This window comes from Sorex araneus, chromosome 2 (genome assembly GCF_027595985.1).
Source record: "Sorex araneus isolate mSorAra2 chromosome 2, mSorAra2.pri, whole genome shotgun sequence".
Classification (NCBI taxonomy): Eukaryota; Metazoa; Chordata; class Mammalia; order Eulipotyphla; family Soricidae; genus Sorex; species Sorex araneus.
The window spans coordinates 35,668,255-35,691,755 of record NC_073303.1 but is presented as its reverse complement, the minus strand read 5'-3'; the positions used below and the strand labels follow the sequence as shown (position 1 = coordinate 35,691,755).

The window sequence follows — 23,501 nt, the reverse complement described above, 5'->3', positions numbered from 1 at the left end:
CAAGACCCACCTTATTTTTCTAAGATACACTTAGAATGCAACACTCTTTCAAATATTCTTTCTCCTCTTTCCAATATTCTTTCTCCACTGAAACGACCTCTCCAATGACTTCTCACATGATAGTTTTCATGACTTCACACATTTTGTACTACTTCACGGCTGTCAGCCTACTACAGTTTGAGAAGCATCAATGTTCTTTAAGAGAAGGACGCCTCCAGTTTGTCACACTGTAAAGTGAGCAGAAACTGGCAACCTGTCACAGCTCAGAGAGGAGTGAGCACCAACCATGACCCCAACCCAGAGAACAAAAATCAGTGCCCGCTGCTCTGGGGGCCAGCAATGGACGCGGGGCTTGATCCGTGTGAAGCATGGGCCCGGGGCGCAACACCTGCAGCCCATCGCATGAATCCACAGAGCGATGTGTGACGGGAACCCTTCATGTTCGTCATGGTTCAGTTTCCAGGGAAGAGATTTCATGTACTATCCTTATCAAAACCATTATTTCATCTTAAGTCTTGGATGCTTTTTGCACACTAACCAGTGCCCACTTTTCTCCTCATACAATGAGAACAGTCCATAAATTGTAACAGGCTGAAATAATTTCTTAGCCTAATCGCACAGACTGGATAGGAGTGGAGGAGTGGCCCTGGGCTCGCCCGGGTGTGCTCAGGGCTTACTCCTGACTCTACTGTTACGGGCTAATCTGAGGGGAATCTCGTGGGCCTGTGTGCAGTGCCAAGGATCGAAACAGGGCTGGCCCCGTGCGAGGAAAGTACCTTAACCCCTAGGTTCCTCTCTTAATTATCGACCTAGTTTCTTAAGTATTGTTTCGGGTGCTGGCCAAACTGTTTTGGAAGAAATGATCAGAAAAGCCCAAATCACTGAGAGGTTACGTGTATTTTGTAAATATGTGCCACTAAAGGCAAAAATTAAGATGTGCACTTTCCCACTGATGAAATGTGTATGACTAGCTCTGATGAGAAATCCAAATTCTTAAGAAGTCTAACTTTCCAAAACTTACGTGGCCTAAGTGACCAAGTGAGTGGCTAGCACCTATTTTGGGGGGTAGAATTTTGTAGAGCGACTGCAAAAGTAGCAAATATAATGAGAAAAAATAAAATCACAACATGTTTTATAGTCAAATCTACATAATAAATAATAAGTATAATGTAAACTTGACTATAAAAAATGAAAGCTAGGTCAAGCTGCAAAATACTCCAAGCTGCCTAAAGCCTGAAATGGTAATATTTGAAAACTTAATGTTTCTATTTTTTTTTTTTAATTTCAGTTTGTCTCTTAGGAATCTAGAGGAACGGAGATACTTGCTGAAATGCAATCAGTCATTTCTAACTACTCAAGGTCTCTGGGAATGCTCCAAAGATCCATGCCCAAGGTCAAGTCAAATTCTGTAAATGTTCAAAATCGCATTATTGTCAAAGCACTAACTTCTATTTACTGCTCTTAAACTTCTCTTAAATCACCAAGTTAAAAAAGTTATCAATGTTGAGCAGACAGGTGACAGGCTCTTCTTACATCTGAAAACAATTTTTAGCAAGGAAATTATTTCCCTAATATTTTGAGTAATACTCTTCCAAAAAGAATTTAATTCCATGCCTAAATTCAGAGTTGGATTCACGTGATGATCCTTCAAATTCAATTATTTACTACGAAATGCAAGGACCTATGTTCTTATCAGATTTAAATATTCCAAGACTGTAGCCAAAGCACTTTAAGGAAAAATGGCATCTCACAACATAAAGAACAGTCCCCCTATAACTGTTTATTAGAATATGAATATATTCCAAATAACTAAAAAAAAAAAAAGAAAGAAAAAAATCAAGTTACAGAGCATGCATAAAATACAAAGTAGCAGTTTACAAATAGTATCTTCAATAACCAATACACTAAAATAATAAAATGGCTACAGAAGAAAACCAAAATGACAGCACAGCAATGCCTTCAGTGCATGCCCCACCCACACACGTCATGAGCACCGCCACAGACAGAAGATTAACTATGGAACATAGTCATCTATGCAAGCCCACACACACAGGTATTTTTGGGATACTCCACCATCTGAATAGCATCACTTCAGCGGACACAACTTTCAGAACACTACAGAGTAAGTGCTTAATATTATCGACAAGAAAGTAAACTAAGTATTAGTGTGTACATTTCTGTATGAGAAACTGATTGCTCCATTGATTTCAATAAGGTAGTGGAGGAAAACTACTTCAGTTTTATACAATGCCTAAATGCATTCTATTTAAACTCAAGGAACTATTTCGTTGTACATACTGAAAGAATACATGCCTATGATACCAGTTGACCAGAAATTAACCTTTCACCACATTCTTCGGATACACTGAAACCAGATATTTAACTAATCCTATTCCATAATATGCTGCAAAACTCAAAAATTAGCATTGTTAAAATAATTATCCATGCCTGCTGGTGGATATGGTAATAAAACTAGGTTGCACTTCATTTACTGGAAGGTTTTAAGTCAAAATGAACAATTTGATACTAGAGCACTAAATGAGTTATTGCCCGGGCAATAAAATGCCACATAATCTACTGCTGGGAGTTAGATAAGGTAAATGACTTTGGCTGCCTGATCACTGGAGAGAGGCCCCTCGGACGGAATCCCACCTGTCTCTCAGCTCCCAGCCTACCAGGCAGCAGCTGAAGATACGGCCCCATAACCAGGCAGTGACTGAAACCGTAACAGATCTTTTGTGAATTAAGGTAATTCTTGCCCAGAAAGGTGCCCCCTCGCTAATCAACTCTGATGCTTACAGAAATTACAAAACAAAATTTACTAAGCTACCTAACCCTATTAAGGCATTTTAGAAATTGACTTCCAAAATAATGGAAAAATTGTCAAGCTCTCAAAATTCTTATGTTTTTATAGGGCAATTCTTAGATCTGCACTAAAGAGTAGAGTGTATTAATTGTAAGTTGCTCTGTGGCAAAATAATAGCTTATTTCTAAAGCCATCTTAGTTTGATTTGATCAAGACCGGACAGGTCTGAGCTTCAAGTGATCAGGTACTATGGTGGGACAGGCGCCCACAGTGGGAAGTAAACAATGATAAAGGAATCCAAACACTCAGTTTATTAAACTAAGGCTAGTGAAGCCATAACAAAAAAAAAAAAAGCTGCAGTCGTTTGGGACAGAGGATAATTTTTATAAAGCTAAAATCAAGACTTAAGACATGGAAAAATTCATAAGTATGAGGAAGTAATAAAACACAAAGTGACCACAAGAATTACAAATATATTTAAATCTCAGACCTGGGAAATGAACTATACACAGCCTTGCAGGGGGAGTGAGACTCTATATGTTCTGACAGCACTGAACCTTTGGCTTGTTCTCAGTGGTCGGTGGCACGTGGATGGGGACCACGTTGTTGCTTGGAGACATGTCATTCTCACGCCTGTCTGACATTTGCTTCTGGGAAACAATGCGGTATATCTCTGAGAGAGGAAAAAAAGCAATGTTCAATTGAAGAGAGTCCTCCATAGTTTCACAGAACACAGAGATATAGACTTACAGGAAAGACTATTAAACTGAGTGAACAAAATGGAAAAAAAAAAAAAAAGACAACTATTTTCAAGCAGTCACTTGATTAGAGTCAACAGATCATATCAACAATTTCTCTCAAGGTAAGAGAAACAAAAATGTTTTCTTGTCTGCGGGAAAAGTTCATCAGTCAATTAAATACACTGTGTTTAAAGAGACTGCATTTTTTTTGGCTTAAATATAAATTGAACTATGAGTACTTTATCTGTAGCAACAAAAAACCCGAAACCCACAACTTCATATATTGACAGTATACCAAAACAAGTAAAAACATAACCTGCACAACTGGTCACTTTATTTTACTTGACAGTTAAATAGGAAAAAGCACAACTTTTTAAAATATCTTTTGTAATTTTTTAAATATCTTTTATAACTTTTTTATTTCAAACACCAGGCCTCTTAGAAAAGATGAGTTTATCATTGCTTCCTAAACTGAAGTAAATAATAATTACATAATTACTCGAAACAGGCAGCTGAGGATACTTCTCAAAACTAACTGCACAGGCTTTTCTCCATGTCCATGCTCTCTCTTGGACACATTTCTTTCTGTCCTCTGCTGTTTCCACTCTGGAGAAGCCTGTGTTCTCTCTTAGTCCCCTCACACATCCTCCCTACATTTCTTTCATAAAAACAATTTTGTCTCCCTGGAAAAAAATACGTGAACAAAAAAACACCTAATTCTAGAGGCCAGAGAAACAGGTCCAGGGCTGTGGCGCTGTGGTATGGGTCCCCTGTCCCAACCCTTGTCAATCCTGGCACCACATTAAATCACCCAGTACTGCTGAGTGTGGCGCTGGTGCCACACGGGTTGTTCTGGTGGTCCCCAAGCCCCCAGGGTCCAGAAGCACCACACCCTTGGGTACCAGCACGCAACTACTTGGCCCAATGAGCCAGGAAGAGCCGGAAGTGGCCCAGGGCTGTCTGAACTCTGGTGTGGCGGTCCCCTGCCTAAAGGCCCACTAACTGTGGCGACTCTCCCACTGGCAAGAAAAACTGAGTTACCAAATTCACTGCTGTACATCATGCATGTAACACAGTTGGGGGTTCATAAATACCTAGCTGTATAATTAATGTTTCCAGATTCCTCTATGGTGTTTTAAACACATTTGGTCGTAAGTTGCACTGCCTCAAAGCACTTCCTTCTATTCAGAAGAATTTATCATTCCGCAGGCCGTACCCTGGGACAGGCTGGCATACTATTCTTACTGTTATGACAGGCTATGCAAGATAAACTCTCTGAATCCCTGTCAAAACAGTTTAAAATGCATTTATTGGGGACAGATCGATGCTACCGAGGGAAGAACCCTTGCTTTGATACAGCCGACCAGGGTCTGATCCCCAGCATCCCAAATGTTCCGCAGAGCCCGCTAGGTGTCATTCTTGGGTGCAGAGCTAGGAGCAACCCCTGAGCATGCCAGGTGGGGCCCCAAAGTAAAAACAAACAGAACCCCCCCTCCCCCGAAACACACACACACACACACACACACACACACACACACACACACACAGAGCATTTATCAGTAGGGAACAGTAAGATAAGGCCAGCGTGGCCAGCACTCCTCCAGGCTGGGTGCAGGTCCAAGGAGCTCTCGCTGGACAGTACCCCCAGACACTGGCACTGAGGCCCAAAGGCTGGAAATCAAACAGCTAACTGTGGGAGGAGACCCACCTGTAACACGAAAGTGAAATCAAGTCATCTGGTTACAGAATATGTATGTTCAAAATATGTATGTCCTGGTCTGTACTGGCTGAAGAATTTCGTATAGTTTAAAAAAGAGAGAGTTGTCAGAGCAGAGACACAGGGGTTGCTTCCAGGCAACACCCCCCCCAAAAAAAAAACCAACCAAAGAAATAAATCAAGGAAGTTGTCATGAAACAGTTTCAAAAAATAGGGTAAAGCCTGAAAATAGCTTAATGAGTGTGTATATATGGCGTGTATTTAATCCCAAGCACCTCATCTGGTCCCTGTGGGCACAGCCACGTGCAACCCCTGAGCCCTACACACTGCTGGATGTGGCCAAAACATAACAGAGTGCAACCTAACACTAAATAATAAGTAAATACAGAGGCGGGCACGACAGTCCAGGAGGGAAGGTGTCTGTCTGCCTTGCACTGGGTTCAATTCCCGCATCCCACATGATCCTGCGTGCCCACCAGGAGTAATTCATTAGTGCAGAGCCAGAAGTAATTCCTGAACATCACCAGGTGTGGCCCAGAACAAAAAGAAAAAAGAAAAGAAACTGATGCCTATTCTGAGCCAGGTTCAACCCCCAGCATGCCAGTCTTTAGGCACTTCCTGGTGTGCTCCCAGAGGCCCCCACATTGCCAAGTGTGGCGCTGGAGGGGCCTGAGCACACCAGGGTGGGTCTGGTGGTCCCCAGCACCACGGGGCCGGAGCAGTACAGCACCCTTGGGCCCAGCACTGACCACCAGTCAAGTGCCCATAATTACCACTGGGGAGTTGGGAAAAACAAAAACCAAAACCTGTAGATATTGGGGCCAGAGCAATAGTACGACACGTAAAGCATTTCGCCTTGGATGCAGACACCACAGACTCAATCCCAGCACCCATATAGTACCCCGAGCCCCATGAGGAATGATCCCTGAATGCAGAGCCAGGAGTGAGCTCTAAGTACTGCCAGGTCTGGGGACACCCCCACCTATCACTGTAGCACTGTCGTCCCGTTGCTCATCGATTTGCTCAAGTGGGCACCAGTAACGTCTCCATTGTGAGACTTGTTACTGTTCTTGGCATATCGAATATGACATGGGTAGCCTGCCAGGCTCTGCCGTGCGGGAGAGATACTCTCGGTAGCTTGCTGGGCTTTCCGAGGGGGCGGAGGAATCAAACCCAGGTTGGTCGTGTGCAAAGCAAACGCCCTACTCACTGTGCTATCGCTCCAGCCCCACCCCCACATAAATGATTATAAATTTCAATTAATCTGTAAGCAGAAATACATTCCAATTACTTGGCTCATTAGCCATTATCTCAAGTGGTCGGCAGCTATCCTTGATTTAAAATGCAAAACCAAGTACTTATACATCATGATTAGTAAACTTGGAGAAACCTGAATATAAACCGCACATAATACACTATAAACATCAATTTACTGAATATGATGTATTGATTATGAAAAATGCCTCATTTAGGAGATAAAATGCTCAAATGCCAAGTCTACAATAAATTTTCCAAAGATAGACCAGTAACGGCTTGGGCAGGAAAAGGTATACACTTATTATACATGTTTGTAGCAATATATGTGTACATATATGTGTAGAAATAAACCAAGTATAAAAATATAAATAACTGGTGATTCTAAGTGAAGAACACATGGATGTGTTAATTTTAATTGTCATATTTGAAGTGTTTTAAAATATAAAAGTTATGGAATAAGAAAGAGAAAACGAAGTTCTATTTTATAAAAAAAAAAATTTCTGATTTGGGGCAACCCCCAGCTGTGTTCAGTTTCCCACAGCAGGACTCCTACCCGCGTGGATGCTCTGAGGTTCCAGGGACCAAATCACGTCAGACGCATGAAAGGCAAGCACCCACTGTACTCTCTCTCTGGCCCCTGGAATCTTATTTTTAAAAAGTGTCCAAAGAATATAATAACCAACTACAACATATAAACATCATTTAGATTCTAATCTGAACTGTGGAAAAAAGACAGAAAAGTTGAGTATTTCTCAACTAATATAGAGTATTGCCAATGTTTAAATAGTTGGTTGGTCCCCTGAGCACCACCAGAAGCCAAAAGTAAGCCCTGAGCACCACTTGGTTGGGCCCCCATATAAAAAAGGTGAAGAAAACATACTTGCTGAATTAACTGTCTCCATATTTAGAATATCCCTAAAGCTGAACTGCAGGCCATAGTTAAATGTCTATATAAACTAACACAACAAGTCAATCGACCTTAAGATTTAACTTTGTTGACTGGGGAAGAGTCACTAAAACTTTCATGTTTGAGGTTGTTAGTGATTTAAATTGTTATTTAAATTAGCAACAGTAAAGAAAGGCTGCGAACTAGCAGTTAAAATGACTATAAAAACCTTGGACTCTTCTCAGAGAAAAGGAAGGGAGTGTGCAAGGGTAAGGAGAGTTATCTGGGGGCAGAGCAAGAGGACGGGGGGCTGCCAACCTGGTCCCATCCCCAGCACCCCATGTGGTCCCCTGAGGACTTCAAGGAGTAACCCCTGAGCACTGTTGAGTAAGGGCGGCCCACCAAAAACAAACAAACAAACAAACAAACAAACAAACAAAAACCAACAACAGGGGCTGGAGCCCTTGGAAGATAGAACTTTTGCCTTGCTTGTGGCCAAGCTGAGTTTGTTTCCCGGAATTCCATATGGTTCCCCGAGCACTGCCAGGAATAATTTCTGGGTGCAGAACCAGGAGTAACCCCTGAGCATCACTGGGCGAGACCCAGAAAGCCAAAAGCCAAAACAAACAAACAAAAAAAACCTCTACATCATCCATTCTTTAGATTATGTTTTCACTGTAATTCCAAACTAAAGGGTTCTTTCTTTAACTTTCAAAATGCATTGGAGATTTAAGCTAAAAGAACCAAAATAAGGGCTGGATCAATAGTACAACAGGTAGGGTGTTTGCCTTGCACGCAATCGAGCCTGGTTTGATCCTTGGCATCCCACAGCACTATCAGGAGTGACTCCTGAGTGCAGAGCCAAGAGCATCACTGATTCCAAAACAAAAGAGAGACAGAGAACAAAACTTATTAAAAATTATTTTGTAGGTTTTTACATGAAAAATACTGGGAAAAGCAAAAAGAAAAAAACAAAAAAAAACAACAAAAAAAAAGAAAGAAAAATAAATACTGGGAGAGAGAAAAGCAGTTCTGAGAGAAAAGAGAAAGGTAAATTATTAAAGACATTTCATTACAAAGCAAGAAATTTGAGCAGTATTGTGATGCCTGCAAGCACTGCATACTTTTTTGCAGAAATGGATTGCTGCTACATCTGCTCTAACCCTGAAAGAGATGACCACTAATGAAAGTGCCAGTAAGGCAGTAAAGTAAAAGTGCTGGTCAGAAAATTAGAAAAATTTTCTTTTGGATAGAATAGGCACTGTGAGGGTCAACAAAAACGTAATGTCCCCTCCCCACCTCAACGTAGCCAGCCCCAGCAGCTGAAAACCTCCAGCACTAAACCAACCCCGTGCTCTCCACACGCTCACACGAGCCTCATACATGAGTCAATTTATTCCTGCACCGTGCAGCCACAACATCTCATACTTTACAGCACTAATATATCAGAGCATCATACCACATCTGATTGGGCTCAAAGTAGATAGCAACTAATCTTAGGGGGAAATATATTTATGGAAGTATATGTATATATAAGCACACAAGGCTCAACTTTTAACATGTTACTAATCTCTTATAGGAGGGCTTAATGGCTCCGGGGTGAAATATAACAATCTTCACACACTTTCCTCTAAGAAACCTTTTTGCATCATTTTTTAGTGGGTTATTCAAAACAAACAATACAAAATAAATTATTTCGGTTCCGCTTTGGGGACAGGGTCTGGGGTTTGGGATGGAAATATCTGAAATATGGTGGTGGGATTGGTGTTTGAATATTAAATGTAATCACTGCAAACAACTTTATAAAAAACAAAATTTAAAAAAATGTAATGTCTCTAGTGATTGGGTATGTTGTATGAAAAAACAAACTTTAGAAGGGAAAAAAAAGGAAGGGTGATACCTATGAGGCAGTCTCAGATTAGTGAGCTATTTACACAGGTGAGGGGACAAAACGGGAACTTGCTAAACGAGATTACAGATAATTTCTTCTTCCAAAAGCATGTTCTCATTTAGAACCAAATATGATATGCCAAATTCCTCTACGTTCACTTTTCACTATGTCCAAATCTGAGCAGACCAGAAAGATACAACTGAATGCAATGTCTGATGAGATCCCAGGCTTTAACTGAAAAATCGGTAACTGCAATAACTAACAAAGTTTATTATTTATTACTGGTGTGAGGCCGAACACCAACGATGCTCTAAGTGCCAGGCTTGAGTAAGCTCAGATTGAGTGGCACATTACCAGGTGGCGACACAGTTCTGAAAGAAAATGCCTTTAGGAAATACATGCGTCAAAGTTTTAGGCTTATGAGACACTAACTCTACCAGTCACTGTGAAGTGAGACCACCCAAAAGTGACAGATTTAGAGAGGAGAAAGATGTAGAGCAAATTCTGATCAACATTTGAATCTGAACAAAGGGTGCTGGCAAATTCCTTGCACAATTATTATTACAAACTTCAACTGTGACACTGCCAAAATTCCAAAGTTAAAAAACAAAACAAACCATGGAAATTAGGGATTTAAGAACATCCCTGAGTAAACTTGTAAAAAGAGTCTTTTTAAAAATTAGTTTTTTTTTCTTTTTGGGTCACACCCGGCGATGCACAGGGGTTACACAGGCTCTGCACTCAGGAATTACTTCTGGCAGTGCTCAGGGGACCATATGGGATGCTGGGAATCGAACCCAGGTCGGCCACATGCAAGGCAAATGCCCTACCCGCTGTGCTATCGCTCCAGCCCCAAAAATAGTCTTTAGGTCCGTGATCACCCTTGAACATGCGTCTCGCTTGCTTGTGTCTATTTCTTTGTTTCCTTATTTCCTCTCTGGAGAAGCCTGTATTCAGTGTGTATGCGATTAGATTTTTTAAAATTGGATCATTGTGGATTCAATACATGCATGTGGATTTGGAAATGCACATGCCTAGAGATCTATCAAACATACCTCTTAAAAACTACCATGAGCAAAATGATATTGTAAAGCTAAACATCAAATTACGGAAAGCTCATTAATGGCCATGATCTAGAGACTCACAAATAAATCCTGGAACAGAGCAACACACTGCAGAGATGACCCCAAAGCACCATCCAGTAAAACACTTTAACTCCAGCTCCAGCACCCTATTTAAAATTTTAGGACTCCTGGAGTGCACGGTCGCCTTCTCGCTGTGCGACACCTCCTACTTGGTCACTGATGTATCAAAAGTAGCACACCACATTTGATGGGGTGTAAGGTAGAAGGCAACCAATCTTGATAAAAAATATATGTATTTGCACGTTATGTATGGATTAGCACACCTGTAATAATATGTTAGTGATCTCTTATACAGGGGCTTAATGGCTCCACGGTGAGATACAACAATTTTCACTCGATTTCCTCTAAGGAAAAAAGTGTTCCTGTTTGGACACTCCCAGCTTGATCATTTTTAGTGGGTTATTCATAACAAGCAATACAAAATAAAATATTTAGCATCTGCTTCTGGGGTAGGCTTAGATGGTGATGGGAAATTTTGAAATAATGGTGATGGAAAGGTGTAATGGTGGTGGGATTGGTGTTGAAATATCAAATGTAATAAACTGCTGTGAACTTTATAAAAATAAAATTTAAAAAACAGAGCAACCTTAAAAAAAATTTCACAGAAATCAGAGATGCTATGGCTCTGTTCTAAAAGTTAACAGAATCAATTTTCAAGTAACAATGTAGAAATTTTTCAGCACATAACTGGGGATACTTAAAATTCAAAACACTGGGCCAAAGTGATAGTACAGCTGGTAGAGCCTTGCATGCTCTCAACTTGGGTTCGATCCCCAGCACCAGATACAGTCAGCTGAGCCCCATCAGAAGTGACCCGAGTGCAGAGCCAGAAGTGAGCCCTGAGCACTGCCGGATGTGTCCCCTCCCAATAAAAAAATCCCAAAGCTGTTCTTTTCCTCAGTAACATCAAAACACAACCAACTGCTCCCTTAATACTATTAACATTTATGGTAGAATTAACTTTCATGAGATTACAGTTCTCTTTCCTGTTTGAACACTCCCAACTGGAATAGAGAGGAAAATTCCAGAACAAACATCCTAACACTTGCAAAACAACACAGATGTCTGCTGCCATTGGTGGTGACCTCTGATCCCACAGACTGGCTGAGATTTATTCAGGAAGATGAGGAAGTGAATATGAAGAAAAAGTGAGTGAGTGAATTTGACATCTCATCTGCTAGTAAGCAGTATCAGTTAAGCAGTAACGACAGTTCAACCTAACGTGAAATTCACGGGAACTAACCACATGATCTCAAAGGCCAGCGTGGCACTACGTCTGTACCAGTCAGTGCTTACTGCGGGGGACATGTTCTCATGGATGGAGTTCAGTCACACAAAATGGAGCATGCGGTAGTCAATGGCCCAGGAAACAAGATCTGGCCTCACCCTCTGCTATATCCAAACAAATGGCCCAGGGGCCTGGGGACATGTGCCCATCAGAAGCCCAGTTGGTCCCTGGGACAGCTCACACCCAACCCCGTGTGGAGCCGTGGAGGCGCCGGAGTGCTGCTAGGGTCTCCTTGGTGGCTGCAGAGCCACTGGGCCCACACACTGCCTCCGGACCACCCAGCTGGCTCAGTACTGGCAGGAGACCCCCCGGGTACCTGAAACCATGGGGGAGGCAGCCCCCCCCAATAAAACCAGCTTCTCCAAAGTAAATGAGCTGGAAATTGAGAACATAAGGAGCCAAAGTCCAAGGGAGCGTTTGACAGATTAAAATACAGACATACATTCAAGCAAAAACGACTGACTCAAGTTTTCACGTGAGGAAGGTCCTGAGATACTGCTACGAGCCCTTTAACACGTAATACGTAACTTTCCCCTCTGAGCTGTGCATGCACAGCCCCCAGAGCGGGGCTGAGGATCAGACCCCTGAACCACACCTGGAGATGCTATGGGGTGGGAGGCCAGTTGCTTGGCTGTCACTCCAGGCCAGGAAGAGTCAGAAATCAAATCCAAGGTCCCTCCCTGTGCTTCTGCCTGCTCAATTATTTCCCCAGAACTTTGAACTCACTTTCCCCACTCCCTTTTCTTTCCCTTTTCCTTTGTCTTTTGGGCTACACCTGATGGTGCTCAGGACCTATTCCTGGTTCCGCAATCCAGGATTACTCCTGGCAGGGCCTGGGGGACTGTATGGGGTGCTGGTATCAAACCCGGGTGAGGGACCAAAGCGATACAGCACAGCAAGGCTTGCCTTGCATGCTGCTTGGCTAGAGTTCGATCCTAGGCCCCCAATATGGGCCCCCAAGCCCTCCAGGAGTAATTCCTGAATGCTGACTAGGGGAAAGCCCTGAGCATTGCTGGATTGGCCTCAAAAAACAAAATAAACCCAGGTTCGCCATCAGCAAGGCAAGTGACTTACCTGCTGTATTCTCTGACCCCTCACTCACTTTTAAGACAACCTGTCATGTGGGCCAGAGAGACAGTATAGCAGGCAGGACATCTACCGTGCACGCGGCTGACCCAGGTTAGTCCGAGCACCCCACATGGTCCCCTGAGCCCACCAAGAGTGATGCCTGAGCACAGAGCCAGGAGTCAGCCCTGGGAATAACTGGTGTGGCCCCGAAACAAACAAACAATACTAATAATGTAAGAATCAGGAGGTACAGTGACTTTAGTTACAAGTAGGGAGCACAGTAATAAATAAAAAGTAAAAATACAGTGTCATAACGATTTGTTTCGTGTCGGGCTACTCCCAGCACTGCTCAGGGGACAATGGAGCTGTCTCCAGCCCCTTACAGGGCTGAAATTTCAGAGAGGAAAAAACCTCCAAGTGATAGAGCCCGGCAAGCTACCAAGAGTATCTCACCCACACGGCAGAGCCTGGCAAGCTACCCGTGGCATATTCGATATGCCAAAAACAGTAACAAGAAGTCTCACAATGCAGACGTTACTGGTGTCTGCTCAGCAAATGGATGAGCAATGGGATGACAGTGACAGTGATATCATATCATACTGACATATCACAACTATAGATATAAACCGCCTCAAAAATAAAATACTGAAACTCCAAATCATATCTAAAATTTATAAAGAACTTTAGGGCTGGGCTAGAGCGATAATACAACGGGTAGAATGCTTGCCTCCCAACTGGCTGATCCGGGTTCATATGGTCTCCGAGCAATGCCAGAAGTAAACCCTAAGCATCACCAGCCCCAAAACAAAATACAAAAAAAAAAAGAAAAAGAAAAAAAAGAAAAGGGGCTGGAGCAATAGCACAGTGGGTAGGGCGTTTGCCTTGCAGGCGGCCAATCCGGGTTTGATTCCCAGCATCCCATATGGTCCCCTGAGCACCGCCAGGAGTAACTCCTGAGTACAAAGCCAGGAGGTAACCCCTGTGCATTGCCGGGTGTGACCCAAAAAGCAAAAAAAAAAAAAAAAAAAAAATTAAAGCTTAGGGTCGGGGAGATAGCTGGAGTCCTGTGTCATATCCCCTGCACCTCAAGGTCTCTCTGAGGGGCCCCCAAGCACCAAGCCAGGAATAGTCCCTGGGCACTGCTGGGTGTGGCCTAAAAACAAAAGAATAAAGAAATTAAGGCCTACGGGGGCTGAGGGATGTCTAGTATGCTCAGCACAGACCCATCTCCGCTCTCCATGATACAGGAGGCGCTGCTGAGTATCACTAGATGTGGCCCCAAAAGCACACAAAGAAGAAAGCCCCAGAAAGTCACTAGCCTCATCTTATAGATCTAACAGAAAACGGAGGAAGGGGAACTAAAACCCAGGCTTTCAAATACAAAATCTTAAACCCTAGTTTCACTCCCAACATGATTTCAATAAAATAAACAGCAAAAAGAAAATTATCGGGGCTGGAGCAATAGTACAGCAGGTAGGGAGTTTGCCTTGCACACGGCCGACCTGGGTAAGATTCCCAGCATCCCATATGGTCCTCTGAACACTGCCAGGGGTGATTGAGTGCAGAGCCAGGAGTAACCCCTGTGCACTGCCAGGGGTGACCCACAAAGCAAAAAAATAAATAAATAAATAAATTATCTGTTTTCCACAAATACAAGTGTATATAGCACTGTAGCACTGTCTTCCCATTGTTCATTGATTTGTTCAAGTGGGCACCAGTAACGTCTCCAAGTGAGACTTCTTGTTACTGTTATTGGCATATTGAATAGGCCGCAGGTAGCTTGCCAGGCTCTCCGAGAGGGACAGAGGAATCGAACCTGGGTCGGCCACGTACAAGGCAAACGCCCTACCTGCTGTGCTATGGCTCCAGTTAACAAGTGTATATAAAGAATAAAAATCTTGTCACACACACACAAAAAAGCAGGACGCCAGAGTAATAGTACAGCCCGTGGGGTGTTTGTCTTGCATGAAGCCAATAGGGTTAAAGCACCGCCTTCTGGTGCTCTAACTTCTGTGATTCCTGAGTCAGGAGTCAGCCCTGAGCATCACCAGGTGTGATGCAAAAAAAAAAAAAAAAAAGAAAGAAATCATGTCACATTACAATTGAAAACTCATTTGACCATCTGCCTCATGTGGACTTTGGGGGTGAGGAAGGGGCCGTGATCCCCCACACTGGGGATAAGGGCCTCACAGGCCTGGGGGGCATCAAAGGGACCAATGCGGTAACTACGGAACTCTTTACCCAGAGACTTTTTGGAACAGCGTGTGAGGCCGTGCTGTGCGTGCAAACTCCTCCGGAGCAGGAGGTTTCCCAAAGTTTGCCCAGTGGTCCCCTTCGAGCAGCTACTCAGGAAGTAACACCCCTCCCTCGCCCCACCCCGCACAGCACAAGGCCACCTGGGGCTCCAAAGGTCCCAAGTACTTAAACACCAGCACTCACAGATGGGCTGTCTGATAAAGGCAAATGCCTTCTGGCCGATGCTGACCTAGCCTGCAAAGCCACATTCCAGAGCAGCAAACCTTGCTCCTTCCTCTCACTTCTTTAGGTTTCCTACAAGTAATCCATGGCTGATTTTCTCCAGAGGTCACCTCTGCCAGTGATAATCAGGGACGAATTTTGCTTTTTTTGTGTGTAAATCTTTTGGGGAAGGTGAAGCAAGTTAATTTTAATTGAAACTTAGAAAGATGGAAGGGAACAGAAAGGAAGAAGTATGTGTTCAAGAGCGTACACAGGAAAAAAGCAAAGAAGAAACAGACAAGCTAGGAGAGGTGGGTGTTCGAGAGGGAACACAGCTGAAGAGCAAGCCTGTTGTCAAGAATACAGCTCTCCTTAACTAACACCTCAGAACTAAGAGGTCTTTTCTTTTGTGCTGAGAGGCTTCTTCCCAGCCGAGGGTCGGGTCCCGGGGTGCCCGAGGGCCATGTGGTAACAGGGACCAAAATCAGGGCTCCCCTCCTAAATACATGCTCAACCTGCTCTCTTTCGGCCACAAAAGCCTTTTCCTTACTGAACTGCAAAGAGCATTAATATCATTTCATAGCCAGGAGAATAGTATCTTATGAAGGCACACTTGAATATTATTTTGTGCTTATGACAAAGCATAAAATTAAAAAAATTACTGGGGTCTGAGGGCGCCCCACCTGATGCTGTTCGGGCCTCACTCCTGGAGGTGCTCAGGGCACATTACGAGGTGCTGGGGATGGAACCAGGGTCGGCCACATGCAAGGGCCTTTACTCCTTGCTATGTCTCTAGTCCCAACAAATTATTTTCAGAATATATTTTTCCACCACACAGCAGACGAATCAGAATAATAAAAGCGCAACAAGGCTGCAATCAATTTAATAAAATACAGCCCTTGTAATAACAAGTCACAAGTGATCACTAGTCTCAGCATGATGCACTGTGTACTCTGCTGATTAATTTGGTTAAATCTCCCCTAAAACCTCCAATTCCCACTAGTAGAATCAGGAAATATCTCTTACCTGTAAGTATTGTCTGAAAAGCAGCTTCTACATTTGTAGAGTCTAGAGCAGATGTCTCAATAAATGACAAACCATTCTTTTCTGTGAAGATATACAAAATCTTCCGTCATGTCAAATGTCAATACAGGAATGAGAAGTAATCAAACCTTCAGAGGAAAGCAGACTTTTCTAAGAACTCCCAATTCCCACCCCCTTGGGGCTGGAGCCATAGGACAGCGGGTAGGGCATTTGCCTTGCATGTGGCCAACGTGGGTTCAATCCCTACCATCCCATATGATCCCCCAAACACCACCAGGAATAATTCCTGGATGCAGAGCCAGGAGTAACCCCTAAGCATTGCCGGGTTTGACCCAAAAAGACCAAAAAAACAACAAAGGGAAAGAAAAAAACCAACTCCCAACCCCTTTTGGGGTGGGGCTTCTGCTGGCTCCAGTGCTGGGAGGGCCGGCAGCAAGCCCAGTGTCCAACTGTAGTGAAATTCCCAAATTCCCATCTAGTCCATTCCCTGGAGCTTCTTGTCTGGGAAAACTAAAAGACTATTTGAGGACATTTTACTGGCAGTGTCCTTGCTAGTGAAGGTCACTGAGAATGCACACGGTGGCGTTCTGGTTGGCTACCCTACCCAGAAGGGGCAGGAGACAGGAAGATGCTCGAAGAAGCCACAACGTCACAGAGTCCAAGGTGACTGCAACCCTGAGCCACAACTTTTCAGTCCTACAAGGAGCAGCCTCATGAGACACGAGACACATGGGAGACAGAATATAACATAAATGGATAGATTTGCATCTACCCTCTTTTCAAAGGGAAAGAAAAATAGGAAAGGATATTCAACTCTTAGCAGTTTATATGCAATATTAGCAGTTTCATGAAAAGAGCCAGGGCCAGCAGGGATTTCCAAAGCCATACTTGCTGACTGATCACCTTCATTAAGAGGGTATTGAGGGGCTGGCACAGTGTAGGGGCCTATGCCTTGCATGCACAAGGACCCAAGTTCAATCCCTGGCATCGCAGGGCCCCTGAGCACCACCAGACGTAGCCCTGGGGGTCCCAGAACACGGCCAGCTGTGGCACTACAGGCCCCAAGCACTGCCACATTACTACCAGGCCCTCACACTGAACCACCCAGGCCAGTTGGTCAAGTATGACTGGGAGTGGAACCCTGATTACTATGAATATTTAAGGTTATGGAACCAGGAGGCCACCGCAAACACTGTGATACCACGGGGTTCCCATCACTCACCTGCAAAGGCTCTGGCCTCGTCGGTGGGAACTGCCCTGAGATGACGCAGGTCACTCTTGTTGCCCACGAGCATGATGACGATGTTGCTGTCGGCATGATCTCTCAACTCCTTCAGCCATCGCTCGACGTTTTCGTATGTGAGATGTTTAGCAATATCATACACCAGTAAGGCACCTACAGCTCCACGATAGTATCTGAAAACAGAAACATTATTTGGCAATTAGCAATCAACCACAAGAAGGAAGCAGACAGCAGAAACAACGAGCAGGATAGTTCATCTTATAAATGTCAAAAGTCCTAACACGGGCACTAACAAAAGGGCTGGGGAAGCCCCATCCCCGCAGCAAAGCCCGGGGCCTGTGCGATGCGGCCGCCCAGCCCGGGGAGGCGGGCACTCACGCTGACGTTATGGCTCTGTACCGCTCCTGCCCGGCCGTGTCCCAGATCTGCGCCTTTATTGTCTTCCCGTCGACCTGGATGCTCCTTGTTGCGAACTCTACTCCAATGGTGCTCTTGCTTTCAAGATTAAATTCATTCCGAGTAAATCGAGAAAGGAGATTACTCTTCCCGACACCAGAGTCTCCAATAAGGACAACTAGAAAGGCAAAAAATTACCATCAGGAGAATGAGCTAAACACATTCAGATTACCACTGAGGCTTTAGAACGAGACAGGACGCCTAATTTCTCCAGAGACAGGACGCCTAATTTCTCCAAAGCAGAAGCCGAGAGCGGGATGGAGAGGCAGGCAGCCCACATTCTTTTCCTATTACAAATCAATAAACCCAGTTTATAATCTGTAACCTGTTTCTACCTGCATGACTTTCACACAGTCGGCTTGGCACAAATACGGTACTTTGAACATTCAGCCTGTGAGTGTGGTGGGCGGGAGGTTGAACCTGGGTTCCCAAACATGCATGACACCTGCCCTGCCACTGAGCTACATCCCTAGTCTGTCCAACATGCAATTCTGTAATTTTTTTTTAACCCATGATAAAAGACTTTAAATTTTAAAAACAATAGCAAAACAAGCAGTTAAATGCTTGAGAGAATTTCTACCTGGATTTAAAGGACAAAACGAGTTCACAGTTTTGCAAAACATGAGCTAGAGAAGGGCCAGAGTGCTTGTGTTACAGACGGTCAAGCCAGGTTTGATCCCTGGTACCACATATGGTCCCCAGAGCACCCCAGGAGTGATCCGTGAGAGCAGAGCCCAGAGTAGCCCAAGCATTGCAAGGTATACCCCCAAAAACCAAAAAATATTTCTACTGTTGGACTCTTAAAGCTTCATGTTCCTCCTAGCTAACTGATTTAGACACCAGGACTGTCACTGTCACTGTCATCCCATTGTTCATTGATTTGCTTGAGTGGGCACCAGTAACGTCTCCACTGTGAGACTTGTTACTGTTTTTGGCATATCGAATATGCCACAGGTAGCTTGCCAGGCTCTGCCGTGTGGGCAAGATACTCTTGGTAGCTTGCTGGACTCTCTGAGAGGGGTGGAAGAATCGAACCTGGATCGGCTGTGTACAAGGCAAACGCCCTACCTGCTGTGCTATTGCTTCAGCCCTAGACACCAGGACAAGAGAAGCAAACAGCAGGAATACCAAGGCTTGGTGACAGGAGTGGAGGGAGTCAGTGGGCAGGAGAGTCCATTCTGCACTCCTCCCATCATGAGAGTGGACACAAAGCTGGCCTCTGACAGCCTGGGAGAGAACATTATCAAATGCATATCTTTCTGGCTTCCTCCACCAGCTGATTCAGCAGGAAATACCCAGACAGCAGCAATTTCATGCAGCAGTAGTTGTTTCTAACTATAAAGTCAATTAGAGGCACTGAAGGTTTTGGGGCAGATACAGCTATTGCAGAGATGACTGACTTTGGATACCAGAGATGTTAAGGACAAGAAAGTAATAAAACAAAACAAGACAAAAAACACACCATACTTCTGACTTGATAGGAAAGTGGCTATTCTATTCCCCAGGTCCACAACCACAATGGGTCAAATCCCACTTCCTGTCAGAGTTATTATTAACTAGGGACCTGAATTTCAGCTCAAGAAACCTCCCAACACCAAAGCCCCAAGGCATCTAGAGTGACAGAAAACAAATAAACTGGGGCCTGAGTGATAAGACAGGGGGAGGGTGCTGGCCTTGCCTGTAGCCAATCAAATAGTCGAGGAGCAGCCAGGAGTGATCCCGGAGGGCAGAACCTGGGAGTAAGACCTAAACATCTCTGGGTGTGGCCCAAAACCAAACAAACAAATAAATGGTATCAAGAAGAGGAAAATAAACAGACTTACACCCTCCTTTCCACAAAAATTCTAGTTTTGGGTTCTCTCCTCTGACCTCCAGTTTAAAGACCACATTATCTCCCCAACCTCAAATGTCTGTGAGGTCATAAAGATAGTAAAGGGCATTTTCTCCCCCCTCTGGAACACCCATTTATCTGAACATTAAAATACATCCTTATCTGGAAGTAATTCAAGACTCATGAATCAATTCAACATGGAAGAGGTTGCCAGGTTCTACCCATTCAGCATGGAAAAGGTTGCCAGAATGCAGATGAGCAACCTGTTAAGAGGATTTAAAAAAAAAATTTTTTTTAATTTTTAAAAAGGATTTAAAGGACTTTAGAAGACACTGGCTCAGTACGCACAAGGATGCCAAGGAGGTGCCAAGAAATGACACAGTAAGAAAAGCTACTTCTCTGGTTACCAAGAAGCCAAATCAAGAAGGGGTTACATTTAGGCTCAGTAAAACAAACAAAACCTAGAAACATAAGGGAAGTTGCGAGACTAGACTTTTTCTTTATTGAGCTAGAGCCCTTAGGAGGAAAGGAACTTAGTATATCAAGTTTTGCTTATACTTTCCTTTATGAAAAAGAAAACAAAAGTTCACAGACACAAAACTTAATTTTTTTTTCCTTTTTGGATCACACCAAGCAATGCTCAGGGGTTAGTCTTGGCTCTGCACTCAGGAATTATATCTGGCAGTGCTCGGGGGACAATGTGAGATGCCGGGAATCAAACCAGGGCCAGCGGCATGCAAGGCAAAAGCCCTATCCACTGAACTATTGCTCCAGCCCCACAAACTTAAATTTCTAATCAAAATTGTTTCTCTAATTAGAAAAAGATTGGTACATTTATAACACAGAAAGCAGACTTTTCATAACTAGTTACGTTTTTCCATAACTAATATCTTAGGCTAAAAGTCCTTCTACTTTAAATGCTGTAAACTTTATAGCCATTACAGTATGTGCATATATAAACAAATTAAGTAACATCATAAATGATAGGATTTCTAAAATAATCTCTACTACCATTTGGTTCATGTCACTGCTGGATTTTCAGTATCATCTCTAATACTTTTTATATCAAAGATTGAGCTGCGAAATGCCGCAAGAGGGGAATGCATTACTCATTATCTATTAAATAATCACTCTTCAATTATAGTTTTATATACTTTCCTGCAACCTAATTTACCTGTTCAAAACAATCCAACAAATCAATCAGGGAGCTAGAGAGACAGTACAAGCAGGTAGGGTGCTTGCCTTGAAAGTGGCTGACCGGGTTTGGATTGGGACACCCACACGGTCCTCAAAGACCAGCCGGGAGTGATCCCTGAGCACAGAGCCAGGAGTAAGCCCTAAGCACAGCTAGGTGTGGCCCACAAAACAAAACAAAAAAATCAGTCAGGCCTGTAAATTATGTGAAGAAAAAAATTACAACTTCTGGAACATTTTGTAAACAGAAGTTTAAGCTATTTCTATTATTTCAATGCTACCCATAGCTTAACCCCACCAAAAATTCCTGAAATAAAATTACTTAATAAGGCTGAAGTCTGGACAAGTTTTTCCAGATTCAGCACAAGACATTAGTTGCTCAACCAGAAGTTGTGAAAGAAAAGCTAGCAAGATGTGAGCCGGCACAGTTCCGAGGAGTGCCTCCACTGACAATCAGCTGATGGCTAATTACTACCAATCTTGAATGAGACTGGGAAACGCTGTAAGCAATCCAGATATTTCCAGAAAATGTGCCAGACTGGACTGTCTACCAGTGTGTGTAAACAGGAACATGACAGACACGTCACGTATGTATCCCCAACACTGTACATGAACATTTACAGGATTAAAATTTCCTGGATTAAAAAGTCCAAGTTCAAAAAGAAAATTCCCCCCTACCAAATCTCCCACTTGGTCTTAACGAAAGATTCATGGTCCGAGAACAAATCCCTACTTCATCATCACTGTCCTGCTCTCCGCGGACTACGTGCCCGTTTGGACCCCTCCATACGATACGACTCAAATGTATGCCTCCATGGACAGAGCAATTGCACGGCGGTGAGAGCCTGGTATGTGGCAACTGGGGGATCCCTGGCGCCTTACTGAGCCCCCAGAGCCGGAGTGATGCCCGAGCACTGAGTCAGGGGTAAGTGCGGAGCACCGCCAGGTGTGGCCCACACACCAGAAACAGAACAACCCAACGCCACCTTCACTCTCGAGGGCCTTGGTCCGACTCCCGGGCCGCGACCGAGCGCGGCCCGCGACGGCTGCAACACAAAATTGTTACTGTTGCTCTGCTTTAAAACGCGTGCGTATGAATTACGGAATCGGCTTCGAGAGCGAGCACTGGAGTAAGAAGAGAAACAGTGACTCACATCCTGTAGCCGCTCTCACGGAGGGGAGCGCCGAGGCAGAACCTGCGGGCCACCCTCCCCGGAACACCCCGGCCCGGCCCGGCCCAGCCTCCACGAGCGCACGGCCGGTGGACGCTCCCCTGGTCGGGGGCCGAGGCCCGAGAGAACGGGCCGCTCGACGGCTGACCCGCGGGATGGACCGTCCGCCCGGGCCTGGGCCCAAAGCCCGTGTCCGCAGCGGGTGGACGCCCCCGCCCCCCCGTATTTCTGACAGGTGGGACCGACCCTCCCGAAGGCGCAGGGTCAACCCGGCCAAGGTCAAGGCAGATGAAGCCCCGGATGCCGGCGGCCTAGGTCAGTGCCGGGGTTGGCACCGGCTGGGCCACCCGGGCCAGCGGCGAGTCCAGCGGGGGACCCGGCCCTGCACGGCCAAGCAGCCACTCGCAGGGCCGCCCCCGCCGGCCCGTCCGCCGGACTTTCTTCCCGGGCAGAGCGGGGGCTGGAGCCGGGGGCTGGGGGGCGCCGGGCGGCGCGCTCAGGGGCCCCGAACTGGCCTGCAGGAACGGCCGCACCTGTCCCCCGGCTCCCACCGAAGTGACCCCGCCCCGTGGCCGACGCCCCGAACTTGCTGCTCCGCGGGCCGATGCTGCTCGGCGCACCTGCGCCCGCCGCGCGTCCCCGGGGCCCGGCCACGCCTCCCGGCGGGCGGTGGGCGCGGGGTCCGGGCGCGGGGTCCGGCGCGGGGTCCCGGCCCGGGGCGCCGCCGCGAGCCCCTCTGCAAACCCCGCCCTCGGCGGCCCGGCCGGGCGCCAGGAAGCCGGGGCAGCGCCGCGACCTTTCCTGCCGCGCGCGCCGCCGCCCATCCGCAGCCGGGCCGCCCGGGGAGCGGGGCCGGGCCGGGCGCGGGGCCGGGCAGCGCCGGGCCGGACCGAGCCGGGCCGGGCCGGGCGCGGGGCCGGGCGGCAGCACCGACCGCCCGGGGAGGCCGGGCCGCCGCGCCGCACGGGCGGCCGCCGCGGGGGTCCCGGGCGCGGGCCCCGCCCGCCTCACCTTTGAAGAGGTAGTCGTACTCGTCGTCGCGGGTGCCCATCGCGGCCGGGGTGCCCAGGGGCGGCAGCAGCAGCGGAGCCGGCGGGTCCGGGGGCCGTCGCTGCAGGGGTGCCGAGCGCCGAGCGTCAGCGGCCGGACCGGGAGAAGAACCCCGCCCTGCCCTGCGTCACTTCCGGCGGCCGGGAAGCACTTCCGGCGCCCGCCCCGCCCAGCCGCCCGGCCGCCGGGGCCCCTCCTATCTCCCTCTGCCTCTCTTTCCCTCTTCCCCCGCCTACCCCCGCCCAGAGCGGGGGCT

At 45.9% G+C, this 23,501-nt stretch overlaps 1 protein-coding gene across 1 annotated transcript; it reads right to left on the bottom strand.

Moving 5' to 3' along the window:
* Positions 1-1,760: 1,760 nt before the first annotated feature.
* Positions 1,761-23,375, bottom strand: RAB11A (RAB11A, member RAS oncogene family). Its single transcript, XM_004619626.2, has 5 exons — positions 23,207-23,375; positions 17,921-18,116; positions 17,522-17,715; positions 16,282-16,362; positions 1,761-3,479 (listed from the first exon to the last, which is right to left on the bottom strand). The coding sequence occupies exons 1-5, from the start codon at positions 23,244-23,246 to the stop codon at positions 3,340-3,342; spliced, it is 651 nt and encodes a 216-aa protein (XP_004619683.1). The 5' UTR covers positions 23,247-23,375; the 3' UTR covers positions 1,761-3,339.
* Positions 23,376-23,501: the final 126 nt, after the last annotated feature.

Excerpts from the sequence above, each read along its gene's own strand:
- RAB11A (XM_004619626.2), bottom strand. The coding sequence starts at position 23,246 with ATGGGCACCCGCGACGACGAGTACGACTACCTCTTCAAAG. Across the intron at positions 18,117-23,206 it reads GTACGACTACCTCTTCAAAG|TTGTCCTTATTGGAGACTCT; the intron begins GTGAGGCGGGCG and ends TTGCCTTTCTAG. Across the intron at positions 16,363-17,521 it reads CGAGGCCAGAGCCTTTGCAG|AAAAGAATGGTTTGTCATTT; the intron begins GTGAGTGATGGG and ends ATATCTTCACAG.